Here is a 14,992-nt window from a genome sequence, read left to right as displayed (position 1 = left end):
CATACTGCAACTAGAAGGGTGCTTTATAAGCACTTTTAAATAAGGGGCACCAGCTCTCTTAAAGTACTCTTTTATTAGTCTTACAATAAGGAAGGAAGGGCTTATAATGAGGAAGGTGGGCTTCTCCCATTCCCAGTGTGTGGGCTTGCAGCTTTTGTTGTTGTATACAAAGGCAACAGAGTGGGCAGCCAGTGCCTGTGACAATTTGTGTAGGGAGTACTCTTCATCAAAGCATTACAGGAGCACCCCTATAATTCACTCATCACTCAAAAGACATGTTCTGTTGCCTCTTAAGTGTACATGTGCAATAGAGCCTATAAAACTAGTTTAAAATGGTTAATGTCAGTGTAGTGGTTCCAGTTGATGGATTCCGTAGGACTGTTTGGTAAGAGAAAGGTCGCAAGTTTGTTTAATCCTTAGCAAGTCTCAGAATGATTCAGAAGTGTCAAAAGTGATTTATTTCTGAGCTTCCTAGATTCCTTTGTAGAGCTCAAAGTTGCGCAAAGGTCTCAAAGCAGCAGATCAGGGTAAGACTGCAAGTCAGACAGCAAATCTATTGAAAAAGCACAGAGGGAAGAGGTAGTGCAACTCCCCATATGAGAAGTAACAAAATGTTTAGAGTCAGGGAACAATTTAGAGGAAAACTTAATAGTACCTGGATTTATTTAAGTGTACTGCTGAATCTGTAGAGCATATTTTGAAGATATGGAAAGCTCCTCCTGCAACAAATTGTACTGTATTACACTGGTGTAAATCTGAGTAAAACTTTTGATGTAGGAAGAACTCCAAGCATATATCAGTATGGAGATGTGCGAAATTTGATTTGCTTAGTACAATTACTGCAGCTAATTACATCCAGATTTGTAATTACAAGTAACATATTAAAATTATACTAGAAGGTGAACATGTTTTTGCAATTCATGATGGTAGCAAAAGCATAGAACATTTACTACTGATTCTTCAGTAATAAGCCAACTCTTCTCCTAGAGCAAATAGGCCCTGAATTACATTTACATGACCTTGGGCTGGGGATCTCACACTCCCTGATGGAAGTGTAACTACCCAAATCACGTTTCCCTTGAGAGGGGATTATTTTGTGCTGTATCAATCTGGTCCATGCAGGACTTGGAAAAAGCATCAGATGTTTAGGCATTGCAAATCCTTTTGCCATAGGCAAGGTTACTAATTAAAACGTGTTAGCATACAGAAGCACCAGATGCAACCTAACCAAGGATGAATGTCAAGAAATTGGCAAGAAAAAGGGAAAAAGCAAGAAAGAGGTTAGGAAGAGATCGGATTTTTATTTTTTTATCACAGAACGTTCCCTTTTTTCCACTCACCATTTCTTCCCAACCAGTTTGGTAATATTTGACATTACATCTTGCAGCAGGGTGTCTCACCAGCTGCATCTTACCATGGAAGTTGCATATTGTGGCATTTCATCACATGTAGTGTCTGGTCATATCCTATCTTGTCACATTTTATTAGGTATGCTGTCATCATGTGACACTTCACTGGTGGTATGCGGTCACGTTACAGCTCATCATTACATACATTGTTTGATGTGTTTCCATTGACATTTCCATCAGACCTTGAATATGCCTTTGTGACTTTAGAAAGTGTTGTTGAAGTATGCTCTTAATTTATAACCATCACTTCCTTCAATTTAAACAGCCCTGGATGCATTCTAAGAGCGAACAACAATGGCTGTTGGAAATTAGTTATGCTGAGAAGTTTTGTTTTCTTCACCATGTTGGTGGAGAGAAATCAAGGCAGAAAAAAAAAATTATAAATTTAAAAATTTATAATTTTTAATAAAAAATAAAATTATAAATTTAAAAATGTTAAATTTAAAAATTTATAATTTTTCACACAGTGAAAACAGATTCACAACAGGTACATGAACATATACACATGCTGAAGTCCTGCCATAAATTAACCTGAAACAGAATCTGTTTCCCAAATCTATCTCCCCTCCTAGGGTTTATGGGACCTCCTTCTGTGTATGGTAAAATAGCTAGATGTTTTACTGCTCAGAATGGGTTTGTATAAGCCTGGTTTAGAAGGAGGGGGAAATTGCATGGATGGACATCTCTCTTTGGAACAAATCTGTTTTATTTTTCTCAGCATGTTCTTGGTTCTCTGCACACTTCTGTGTGCAATGCAAGTCAGGTGGGAAAAGAGGAATCCCATATATCACTGAATTCTTCTCAGTTCTGCTTTAGCCTTGGTTTCTGTGATGGACATTCACTTTATTGAGTTGGAATGCAAATCCTCTTGTGGCATTCACTGCAACACATGGCACTTTGCTGACGCTGTAAAGGAGTAGATGATATACCCTGGAAAGTTGCTTGTTTCCATTAATACCCTTGTTTTGAATGAAAAAATGTACAGTGGTTATTCTCATGGATTGAACTGACTGTTTCTTTGCTTTTCCCTGGTCTCATTACTCAATGTTTTTAAAATGTTTTGGAGGCGGGGGTTAAAACTCATCAGTGACATTTGCACATCGCAGTGTACAAACACTGGGTGTTTAATATTTATTCCAAACATGAAGGCAAGATTTTCTCAGCAATCTCTCTAGGTTTCAGATTTATTTTTTTTAAATGGTCCCTTACTCTAAGTCAGAAGCATTAATTTCTAGGTGACAGGCACAGATGTCCTTCAAACCTCCGGTAAGTGGTCTCATTAAGTACTTGAGTAAAATGAAGGGTATTGCATCAGATAAAATAGCTGAGAATAGAGAGCAGTATTGTCTCCTGGATGGAGAGAAACTGCCTGTGTTTTATAGCCAAGAAAGACAGAGAAGTTGTTACAGTGCATTAGAGAGGTGCCAGATGCTCCCCCAGAAGAGGTGGCTTTCATTCTTCTTTTCCACTGGCCTAGTAATAAGAAGAGAAGTGTTTTTCTTGTTGAAAGCCATGGTTACCTTGGTAAATAAAGTCTCAATTCTGGAGCCTCTATGGAGCAGCATGATCATTTTAGGGCTAGATATTTGCTTTAGACTTCAGTGCAATCAACAGTTATAAAGCTTGTAGACTTTGTTTCCTTGAGTTTGATTTGCGGCTGGCTCTTTCTGATAGAATTAATTCAGGTTTTGCCACTAATGCATCAGTCTTTCCACATCCAGTTAGCTGTACCAAAGCACAGATCAATTTGAAAAACAATATTTTTGTGTTTTTCTTCATTATTTTGCAGGATTTTATATATTTGGATTAGAATGTGTTAAGCAATGCAATGTAGAGAGAATGTATTCTGGACATGTGCATCACTGTGAAACAGAGTCACTGCAGCTGGATGTGTAGATACTGTGCTAGTATTTGAAATGTCTGCAGCTACCCCCCACACACACACATCCTTTACGGATTGGTGATAGATTAGCAGTAGTTTGGAACATGTATGGGAATGGGACAGGTGCTCACAAATGCTGCTCATGCAAAGAATAAAAGAGAAAAGAGTTGGATTCTGCAAATATGATATAAAAGCTGGCCTGTGTAATATATCAAATTTCAACAAAAATTTGAAAGTGTGCATTCAGTCTGAGCTAGCTAGCTGTTTAAGAGAGTGTCACAGCTTGAATTAGGAAATTCACAAAGTGTCTGATGATTTGGCGTTTTAATAGTGAGGATTTTTAAAAGTAGTTGAATAGTTGCATTAGAATTAAACATCAAGCCTTAATAGGGACTGATTTTCTGAGTTGTGACAAACACGAACAAGCCAGGATGTGATTTCTGTTTCATGATTAACAGCTCATCTGACTTTGGTGCTGTGGTGACATGGAGTTCATCTTCTCGTTTCTGTGGCATTCACAAATGGGGCTTGGTGGTAATTTATTTCAGGTGCCATCAGTTGTAGCACATAACGTAGGAGGTTTTTGAATCCAGTTCCTATTGTAAATTGTTCCTGAAAGATCTTCCTAATCTTATTAATATTGACTGATTCTTTGTATTAGGATTTCCCAGGGATTGGTGGAGTCTAAAGGATTAGAGGCCTCTGAGTCAAGGATGACCTAGATTCTGATAGCTTTTATTATGCAAATCCTTACAATCAGAGGTCATTTATGGGAACATCTGAAGTTAATGTGAGTTCATATATCTGAGTGCTCTCTGAAATTCACAAGTGTTTCTGTTCCAGGTGAGTACAGTGCAGTTTATTAAGTATTTCAAAACTGCTTTGAGGTAGAAGCATACTCAAAACATGATGTAGGATCTTAAAAGTCCAAATCCTTTTGGCTGCTGCTGACAGATTGGTTCTGGAGACACTTTTGAAAATGGAGTTTCCTCTGAAGTCCCAGTGGGGGGGTTGGAAATTTTATTCCCTGCCCTTTCTAATGTGATAATTTCAGGAAAATGGAAGATTGCTACCAATAAAGCAAGTTATTTATTTCACTTTCATTTTTGTAAACGAAATTCCCTGAGCTTTTTTTTGTTATCTTAAGAAGTGGGAAAAAAAAAAAAAAAAAAAAAAAAAAAAAAGCAGCAAGAAATTAAAAATATACTGGCTTTCCCAATTCAAAACAGAAGAATGATTTATATGCATGACCATTTTTCTCTTCTATATTTACAAAGTGCTCTGTGACTTGAAGATCTGATAAGCAGAGAAAATAATATTTCCCCCCAAATGGTCCTTGCCTGTTATAGTCCAGCTGTCCCTGCTGTTTCAGCGGGAGCAGGGATCAGCTCAAAACCAGGATGATTCTGAATGTGACTCATAGATAAAGGCACAAACACATTTTCCTTTACAGTGGCTTCTCAGAGTTCAGTACCCGGAACTCAGGCCACAAATGGAAAAGTTCTCTGCTTGCTTCTTTAAATATGTTCTCATTATTTCTTCTATATTATGAGGCTAACTACTTAATTATATTTTTCTTGTATTAATATTTGCCTTTTTATATCATGTCTTTCCTCTGTGAAAGTGAAAATATATAAATAAATGGAGCAGACACATTCCATTTTAGGCCAGTAGTAGAGTAGGAATTATGATTATGCTACTTATGAATAAACAGAAGGGTTCACCCTAAATATTCAAAGCTGACTCTGAAAAGCTTAATGAGAAGCCTTCAAATTAAGCAGATATTTTAAAATGTATGAGTGGCTTGTAGCCTATCAAGCAAGGAGTCAGAAGCAGAGGTGAGGATAGGGCATAGAGAACTGGGCTTTTTCTTCTCTGATATCACCAGACATGCTGGGACAAGTTCTGGTTTGGATTGTTTTGTTTTAGTTTGGGATGGCAGCCTTAGGTTTGGATCCTAACTGTGAAAAGCTCTATCAGCTGGCACTTAGAGCATCTCTCTATTCCTCTCGCTGTACAAGGACAGGCAGAATTCACAATCGCAGAAGAAATCCTGTAGGATGGGGATCCAGTGCGTCTCGTTCTGAACAGAGACGTTTTTACCAGCTCTCTTGCCGCCCCCACACAGCGTCTGTCATCTGCTTCACGTGTACTTCCAGCTCCCTGTGAGACAAATTGCTTTGCAGCTCCCTGGGCTGGCAGCACAGCATCCTTTGACATTCCCCAGGGCAGTGGTGCAGCGTGGTGCATCCTGCTACCTCGTGGGATAGACCAGCAGAATGTGGGTTAATGGGGCAGGCATGGCACAGAAAATAGTCTCTCTGGCGGAGTCATTAGGATTTGCTGGCAGATTGCCTGCTCGGTTGGTGCAATTTTACACTCACTTTTCAGAGAAAGCTTAAAGGGGAAACCTCTGTTCGCTCTGAGGCTTTACAGCCAGGAGAGGCTGGGGCTTGCTGCCACTGTCCAGATATCTGCTGAACAGCTGGCTGGAAATTCTCATCTGAGCACTTACTCAAATGATTTTGTTGTTGTTGTTGTTTTGAAATTGGTAGTCAAGACTGTTTAGAATGAATGGATGTGTGTGAGATAGATTGGTGAGATTGCTGTTTCCTATTTCTGGGATTTCCAAAAGGCTGAGGTACATTTAGGGGAGAAAAAAAAAAAAAAAAAAAAAAAGAGAGAGAGAGAAAGCAGAACACAAAACCTTCTGCCTGGGAAGGCATAGCTGAGCAACTACAGCTAGACTTCAGTCAGTACTATACACACATAACAAATATTTTAGGTCTCAGTCCTTTAACAGGCTTCAGCAGCATGTGAAATTAATAGGAGCTGATGGCACACAGCTCCTGAAAGGGCTAAGTTATCACAGCTATAAGACATTGTAATTCATTACTTGTGTTAAAGAATTAATAGGAAGAATATCATTAGGCTAGTTGTTGTCATATATTAGACTGAAACACACATTAGTTTTGGAAAAAAAAATATTATCTGATACTATATTTATTTTACTTTGTAGCTTAAAATGGGATTGCACCAACCAGTATTGAATAACCAGTGTCTTTTTGTCTTTAAAAACTTCAGGTCAGTTTTCCTGTGAAATATGCAGCCCTAGTTAATGCTTTCTGATCTGGAATTAGAGAGCAAAAGGGTTAAATCTCAATCCCTCTCTGATTTATATTTCCCTCCCCTCCTTCCCAGCTGTGGACATGGATGGAAGATCTGCAGAAGGAGCTCTTAGAGGATGTCTGTGCTGACTCTGTGGATGCGGTTCAGGAGCTCATCAAGCAGTTTCAGCAGCAGCAAACAGCCACCTTGGATGCAACCCTCAATGTTATTAAAGAAGGGGAAGATCTAATCCAACAGCTCAGGTAAGCATCCACCTGGTGGACAGGTGTTGAGAAATCTGGTCTTTGCTGTGGTTTGGGTGTGCATAAATGGGGAAGTGTAAGTTTAGGATTAATGGGGAGAGTTTATTCATTCCTTGCTTATTTATTATTCTTCAGTTTCTTTGAGTAATATATTGAAATTGCAGTGAGTGATTTATGTGGACTGATTAGAGTAGTCTGTGGATCAGCATGGGTTGCTGTTTGACAGGGAGATTATTTATAGGCACAGTGAAGTGAATTGAAACAAATGCGTTTCAGGTGAATATTTTTAGTTGGTATTTATAGAAGATTGTTAAACGGTTGTGAGCTGAGGCCTTGTGATTTATGTGGTTACTCCTGGTGTAAGAGAAGTGTATTCCTCATAGTAAAACATGCATATCTAACAATCTTTGTTCTTTTATTTTGCATGCAGCACCCTTCTATTTATCTTTGTCCATGAGCTGTTTATTCTTACTGTCAAGAAGGGTCCTGTGCTGCCAACTCTATTTGCATTATGAATTAAAACTCATTTTATCTGATTTGAAATACACAAAGTGACTGGCTCAGAGAAGTTGGGTGTTTGGATTTATATTTTTTTCTTTCTCAGTCTGTAAGTGTAACAACTAATATCTGCAGAGCACACAGTAAGCTTACCCCAGAGTTTTAGTTCTGAGAGCTTTCTCACTTGTTTTTACTTACAGCAATTTTCTATACCTTTAACGTCATTGACAGCAGTGGATTTTTCCTGCCTTCTAGAGATGTTACTGAGTTCAAAACCAAGACCATTGAGTCCCTTGTTCTTGAGACATTTCTTTATTTATTTTTATTTATATTGTTACATATTTCCCTCATCTACCTGTATATAGTGTGAATATTCTTTCTACGTATGTAATATCCAAGTGGTACAGGTCTTATGTTGTCCTCCCCAGCCTGAGTTTTTTGAGTCTGATGTCTTCAGTTCTTGCATAGGAAGAGCCAAAGGTGCCTATTGCAAGGTAGTAATGAAGCACCGTGGTAGAACCCTGCAGGGGTTCTAGGTCTTCTACTACAGCCACATGCTGAGCTTTCCTCTATACTTTCTCTTATCACCCTGGATGTGGAGTCTTCTCCACTGGTTTGGGGAAAAAAAAAAAAAAAAGAAAAAAAAAAAAAAAAAAGTAGATTTGAAAGTCTTTTCTAGGTTTTGATTGTCATTCAGTTGTAGGCAGCCACAAGGAGAGACAGACTGTATAAATGCCTCTTCTTGGTGAATGAGGCTTACCTGCATCATGGAGAACACGGAACCCAAGTGGTATTGTTTGCTGAGACCAGAGTTGGGAAGAAGGGATCAGGGAAAGAAAGAGCTAGGCTCCATCCATCCATGCATCTTTGCTGATAATTAGGAAGGAAACATGCTTCGCTTGGTTTGTATGCTGCCAGATGGAGGGGGCTATAGGTAAGAACATGCATATGGCTGCCCCTACCAGGTCAGCCAAAGGTCTGTGTGGCAGTTTCCCATTGTGCAAAGAAACATTTTGCTAAATTTAGGGGATATCTATGAGACCATGAGAAAGATGGTGAATTTTTTTACTAAAACATTTTTTTCTTGCTACCCCACCTGTTGGTATACCATCATGAACACCCAAAGAGAGAGAAGACCCTGGAAGGGTCCCTGTATAAGGCCATCAGGTGGACTACTAGAAGTAGTCCTGGTGCAGGCTGTGGGATTGGCCTAAAGGTTTTTGCCTGCACCTGAGTCAGCAGGAAGGCAGAATGTGGAGTTGTACAGAGGCCAGGGCAATATTTGGAGCAGAGAAGTCAGCAGAGGACCAGTATGAACAGCAGTTATTGGAGAAAGTTTCTTGTAGTGGCTACAAGGTCATGCTGGCAAAGAAGTGAACTGGAAATGTGGGAGTTCAGCTTTTTTTAATGTAAACTTTGTCGGTTTTTAAATGGTGGCCTCAGGTTTGAGACTTTTTTTAGGACTGGTGTCACACTTAAGCATTTGTGAAATGCCAAGACAGATTTTGAGACAGTTGTATTTAACCAAGAAATCATATTTTGGGATCTGGCTTGTGTTCTGGGCAGTGAGCAAGGTGGTATAGGGTGAGCATCTTTATGTGAAGTAATCCCCTACTTCTGGTGAAGTTAAGGCCAAACACAGAGAGAAGCACACAAATGTTGTCTGAAATAAAGCAACCCTGAGCACACACAGTGATTTGCAAAGCTGAACTGTCACGATGACCTCTGATTCCAGTATCAGTTTTGAGCTATGGCTAACTGCAAAGCCTGTAATGTGATCCTGGACTCTTTCAAAAAGTGAAGAAGAACTGCATAAGAAAACCATGAAACCACCTGTGTGTGTGTGTGCCCACTTGAACATCTTTTGTGGCTGATGACAAAAGTAAAGAATACAGAGATAAAGGAATGGAGGAAAAAATGGAATTGCTGCAATCTTTCCTTAACACAGCATTGCATTTCACAGTGTGGGTCACCTAGTACCTACTGTGAAGAATGGCTGAAGACTGCAAGTGCTACAACGCTGAAGAAAATGAAATACACTGCTCTTACCAAACATGTTAAAATGAATAAAACTAATGGGGCCTTGAAAAAGTTTCCATTTCTTGTCCTTATCTCTGAGAGCACAGATATTCATTTAGAGAAGACCATTTGTGTAATAGCACACTGTCTCCTTCAGCTAGCACAGGAAAATCTCAGCTGTCCAAACCAGTGAAGTACCATGCCTGGGAACACACTTCGCAGAAGATCATCGGAGCCTTTAGTGATGCTTTGAATCAGGAGACCATGCCCATCAGGAACAAAACAGACCGGCTTAAAACATTGTACATATCATGGCTAGCACTGAAACCACTTTTTTTTTAGTCTTTGTTATCAGTATTGTCCTGAGGTGAGCATTGTTCCCTGCAATCAACACAAAGGAGATCTTTTGAACTGCGTTTCCAGGAGCACTACTGGGGGCAATATTTTTGCACATCTATGGAAGTCAAAACAATGACTTGCTCCAGTGAGATGTGAAAGAGCAGGAATGATAGGGCCAAAAATAAGGCAGTTAGAGTCATGAATCTTGCTTTTTTTTTTTTTTTGCAGTAGTTCAACATATGAGCTTTTGATAATCAGTAAGTTTCACTAAGCATTCAACCAGTTCAGGTGCTTAAAGTGATTTCAGGAGTACAAGGTTCATTCTAAGCAAGCTCAACAGCAGTGAACGAAGCCTTATTATATGTTCCCCAAAGTCTATTTTATATTTTTTTCAGTAATTTCCCTGCATTGTAAACTCTGATTCATGTCCATTCAAAGAATACTAGGAATCTTTTATGAATTTTTACCCAGAATTTCTCATCATCTGACAAACAAGAAATCTAGTGGTAGAAGCATCCAGTCTCAAAAATTTCTTTTTCCAGATAGAGATCTTTCTCAAAACAGCCTATATAGGGATCTGAAGGCCTCATCTGAGGAGACTATGAAAAAATAACATTACTACAGCTAAATGTTTAGATTGCATCAGCCACTGAAATGCAAGTGTGGCTTGATTTGAAGAGTGAAATATTTAATGAAAAGGAATTTCTAAAACCAAATGTGCCTTTAGATCCCATGTGAGATCTACCACTCTTGAATAATTCATTCAGTCATTTAGGTAATATATGAATAGTAATAATCCTGCATTTAAATGAAGACTTATTTCTTGTTCTTTTATAGAAGACAGGTGCTGACTGAAGGAAGCAGAACTTGACTGAATGTGGCGTCACATTAAGCTGTGGTTTCAAATCTCACCTTGTTATGTCTTCGTTCATCCTTTCTCTGTACAGCTAATGTCTAGGCAAAGAGAGACCCTGTAGTCACCAAGAGGGTGAAAAACGCAAGATTTACGGAATGGGGCAGAAACTGCCAGCTGAAGAGAGTAATATTGGTGTAATATTTTCTTATTGGCAAAGGAAGTTGGTAGTATATGCTCAGAATAATGGTGGATCATCTCATTCCAGCATTCATCAGGATTCAGATGATTGTTGAACAGAATCATCTCTTCATTGTGTCAAACAGAAAGTATTTGAGGGAAAAGCAGAGAAACACATCCACAGAGCAAGTTACTAAGCACTTAATAGTATTCTGTATTTTTAACTGTATTCTTAGTCTTCATATGTTCAGGAAAATGTGTTGTTTTTTTTTCCTTCGAGACATATAATGAAATCAGAGTAACATGATTTTTGTTGCCTTGGAACCTCAAAGGTGTGTTTTAAACTTGCCTAAAATGACTGTGTCAGTGCCTAGTTTCAATTTAAAACGTCTGTAAAAGGTTGTACTTTTTACCTCAATTACACTTGCTGACAGTGTTCAATTAACATTTAAGTTGACTGTGTGTTGTTTTGATCTGACCCTACTTGATGATAATGTGCAAAGAGCAAAGTACAAACATTTCAGACAAATTCCACAGAAAACTACCTATACTTTGCTAGATGTTTATGGAAGGAAAATTCAACACAGAAAAAGGAAATAGAAACCTAAAAAATTGGAAACACTAGCACTGTTCCTCAGTGGGAAGACTCCATGGACACATTTACTTGGCAGCCCAGGTTAGCTGGCCAGAAGAAGGGCTCCCAGCTGCTTTTGGTCCCTGTGGGACAATGTGGTGACCTGGCAGTGTTACCTGATATTGTCCTTGTCCTCCCATTTTGTCAGCCAGTTCCCTGCACACGTGGGAGTTTGATAAACCAGTAGTCCAGTGTATGCCATTGGATTTGTGATTGTCCCGCCACCACCACCACCTTCTCCAAAGCAGAACTAGAGGTTGGTAGGAAATACTGATGGTAAAACCTGCTGTTTTACCCATGCCATCTGGTTACACTGCGCAGGGTATCTGATAGGGCTTTCAGTTGGTTTGCTTTAAATACCCAAACAATGCAGCTGCTAACACATGACTTTAAGCAGGTTGGACAGAGAAAATCACTGCATCTAAATCTTGTTTTTGCTGAAGTACCAAAGCCAAGCATTTAATTATGGCTTCAGACTTTACTTTCTGGTTCTTGTTAATGTCAGGGGATGTTTCATGGTACATTCAAGAGTAAGTTTTCAGCTCATTGTGCCTGAAAAGGCCCTTTATCTATAAAGCATACGCTTAAATTTACTGAAGACATAACAGACTGTAGGTGAGCTCATTAATATATGAGAGAGCACAAATAGAAAAGAAAATGTGAGGACTTTCCTATGTCCATGCTAAGATTTATTTCAGGTACAGCAAACTTCCCCCTGGTACCCATACCAGTTAAAGGGTTTGCTCCCTTTTGTTCCCTGTATGTGGGGAGCACAGATGGAGCAGTGCCTGACCCCTCCCAGGAACATCTCATTTCACTTACTCTGGTGAAAAGACAAGTGGATGACACCATCTTACAATGTTTGAAAGGTGTTTTCCTTCAGTGGAGGTTTTGCACTGTGTTCTGAGACTGTTGCGTTACTAAGAAATGCGGAGGAAATCAAAGCATCCCTGTTCCCTAGTCAAAAATGCTGGTAATTCTGATTCAATTAATCTATACTACAGCAAATGCTCAAAATTAACTTGTAAAAGCCCAGGTGGCTAAACAATAAGGTGGCTAAATAGCAGCTCTGAGCTTGGTGCCCCTGGGCAGTGTGAACAGAGGCTGGAGCAGGTCAGTGTGTAGGTCTGGCCAGGATTGCCAGCCAGACTCCTTAAGAGAGCTATTGAGATTGATGTGCCATTCTCTCCCCTCTCTGCCCCTCTAACCCCTCACAAACATGTAAGGTCACAGTGTCACAGCACAAGAAAGGATGATCCCCTTGTTCAAACTTGGTGCCAAGCTCAGGAGCTGCAGGATTTCAGCGAGTAGCAGCAATGAGTGCTGCACACACCTTCCCTCAGCCCTTTGTGCTTGGGCTTGCTTCTCAGCAGCACGCAGAATCACAAACGTGTAGTTCTTGCTCTTTTGCCTGCCTTGAATCTCAGCTTTAACCATGCTCTCTGCCTTGCCACAGGGACTCAGCGGTTTCCAACAATAAGACTCCACACAATAGCTCCATCAGCCACATCGAATCTGTACTTCAGCAGCTCGACGAGGCCCAGGTACAGATGGAAGAGCTCTTCCATGAGAGGAAGATTAAGCTAGATATTTTTCTTCAGCTCCGGATTTTTGAACAGTACACCATCGAGGTAAGAGCTGGCTGCACGACCTGAGGAAGGTAGAGCAGGGGGAAAGGGGTGTGTGTAAAGGTACTGTGTTAGGAAACATCCCCAGCTGCTTGACTGCGCTCAGCTGTCCAGCAGGAAAGAGTGATAAAACCACATTTTAAATTTGGCATCTTGAAGGTAAAAATATGCTTTAGGATGTACTGCTTAAATGCAGTGAAATAGCTTCATGTTTGCTCAGCTGGCTGTATGCTGAGAATCTGCCTGCTCCAGGGAGAAGCTGTGTAAGGTGTAAAGCACTGTTACAGTGCTTTATTGGCACTAGTCAGGGTTTGCAAGTTCTCCATCACTTGGCAGTGAGGTCTGTCTCTTCCAATACAAACATAGATGCATGCAAACAGACGTGTGATCATCTTTAAACCTCTGAGAAAAAAAAATATATATATCTATGAAGGGAGAGGATAATTAAAAGCTGGACTTTGAGCATCACAGTGGATTTTTTTTTATTATTTATTTACTGGGGAGAGGGGGGAATAGTAGAAGAAGCTTTTAAGTAATTTTCATGTGCCTGTTTAAAAAGGTCTTTCAGTTTGTCTTTTTTTTACTGCTATTTTGAAATCAAAAGCACTGGAAGGAAAACTCATCAAAGCATTAATAATTGAGGTGTTCTTGGACAGAGTATCTTTAAAGAGACTAGGCAATCTCATTAACTGCTTGCTATAATTCTGATAGGACGTGGTGCAAAAAGAACAACATGTAAATTAACTTGCACACAAAATCCATGACAGCCATGTAGCAGCACACATGTCCTTCCTGGGATGTGTTCCTCCTACTATATCCCACTGGTCCTTGTTCAGGTCATGCAGCACTTTAAGTGTTTTATGATGAGATATTCCTGATATCATTTGTAAATCTATCAGCAATCTCAAGGTGGGTACTGATAATTAATTGGGAGCTTTAGTATGCTGGGTTACAGTTTATGTGTATTTTGAAACATGGCATGATGAATTACAGTAGAATGAAAGGCTAGGAACAGGGGTTTGTCTATGTTTTTTAATTGGATGCAAGAGATAGAAATCAGTGAAGAGTATCTGAGCTTTCTTGTTGTGACTGGTAAGTTAGGTATTGTACTGAAAGCTGTTCTACAGTGCTTGTTATTAATGTCAATTAGATTAATTAACATTATTTTACTCACCAGTTACATACAGGCTTCCTGATACTAGGAGGCAGTATTCCCTGTGAGTATGTGCGTATATGTATAAATATGTACACTTCAGATTGGATAGCATTGCTGTGTGAGCAGTGCTGCCCTAAGACTACTACATTCCCAGCTCAGGAGCCTGCAATAACTGTTCTATCTGCTGAACTTATGTGGAAGGTATTTTGATACAGTGGTGTGGTGAACGGTAATTAAGGCTTGGACTCTAAAGATAGGAATTATAAGTGAATAAATATATGTGTACCTACCCATAAATGGCACCTGTGTTTTCAAAAATGAAGCAAAACATGAATAATAGTATGTGCTTCTGGACACCCAAATATATCTGTTGGCAGTATATTTTGAACCTGCTTGGGTCATTCATTAAGATCTCAGCCTGTCTGTATTTCACTGCAAATTCCAGGCGGGTTAAAAACCAAACCTCTGTTTTCAAATTCTTTTCCTTCTTACATTGTCACCCAACCAAAGATCACAAAGACCTTTACCATTATAGATTGCTTTATTGATGGGACAACTGAGGCATCAAATGATGTGGGTTGTCCTGGCCCACTCTGTATGTTGTGCCAGAGGTGGGAATGCTGCATGGATCCCTATGTTTTGTTTCAGCATGAATCCTACTTCGGTGTATTCAGAGATAACATTTAGACTGTCTGTGATACATTAAGATATTTAAAATTGGAAATGTACTTCAGTCTTCTCAAATCAGATTAGCTAGAAAGGACTTTAAAGAAAATCATCACTTAGTTGTCAGTGTAGATTTGCTACTTTTTTATCATCAGAACATCTGAATTCCCTCTGCAGGATTAACATTACAAGGAAATATGAGAACACATTTCATAGGGAGTTTATGGGCATATGATTTTTATTTAGAAAGCTCTCTCTTTCAGGGGAAAATATTTTTATTTTAAAATAATTACTACATTTAATTTATAACTGAACACAGAGTAAAAGTTATCATATCCATGTCAGTATCTTAAATTT

At 39.3% G+C, this 14,992-nt stretch overlaps 1 protein-coding gene across 9 annotated transcripts in view; it reads left to right on the top strand.

Moving 5' to 3' along the window:
* The window catches only part of KALRN (kalirin RhoGEF kinase), a 497,167-nt gene that overhangs the window by 295,808 nt on the left and 186,367 nt on the right, over positions 1–14,992 (top strand). For all 9 annotated transcript variants that reach the window (XM_032189850.1, XM_032189851.1, XM_032189849.1 and 6 more), the window contains exons 12-13: positions 6,493–6,662; positions 12,642–12,816. In XM_032189850.1, coding sequence (XP_032045741.1) covers positions 6,493–6,662; positions 12,642–12,816 — 345 coding nt within the window. The remainder of the gene's footprint in view (positions 1–6,492; positions 6,663–12,641; positions 12,817–14,992) is intronic.

This window comes from Aythya fuligula, chromosome 6 (genome assembly GCF_009819795.1).
Source record: "Aythya fuligula isolate bAytFul2 chromosome 6, bAytFul2.pri, whole genome shotgun sequence".
Classification (NCBI taxonomy): Eukaryota; Metazoa; Chordata; class Aves; order Anseriformes; family Anatidae; genus Aythya; species Aythya fuligula.
This window is presented reverse-complemented; position numbering and strand designations above follow the sequence as displayed.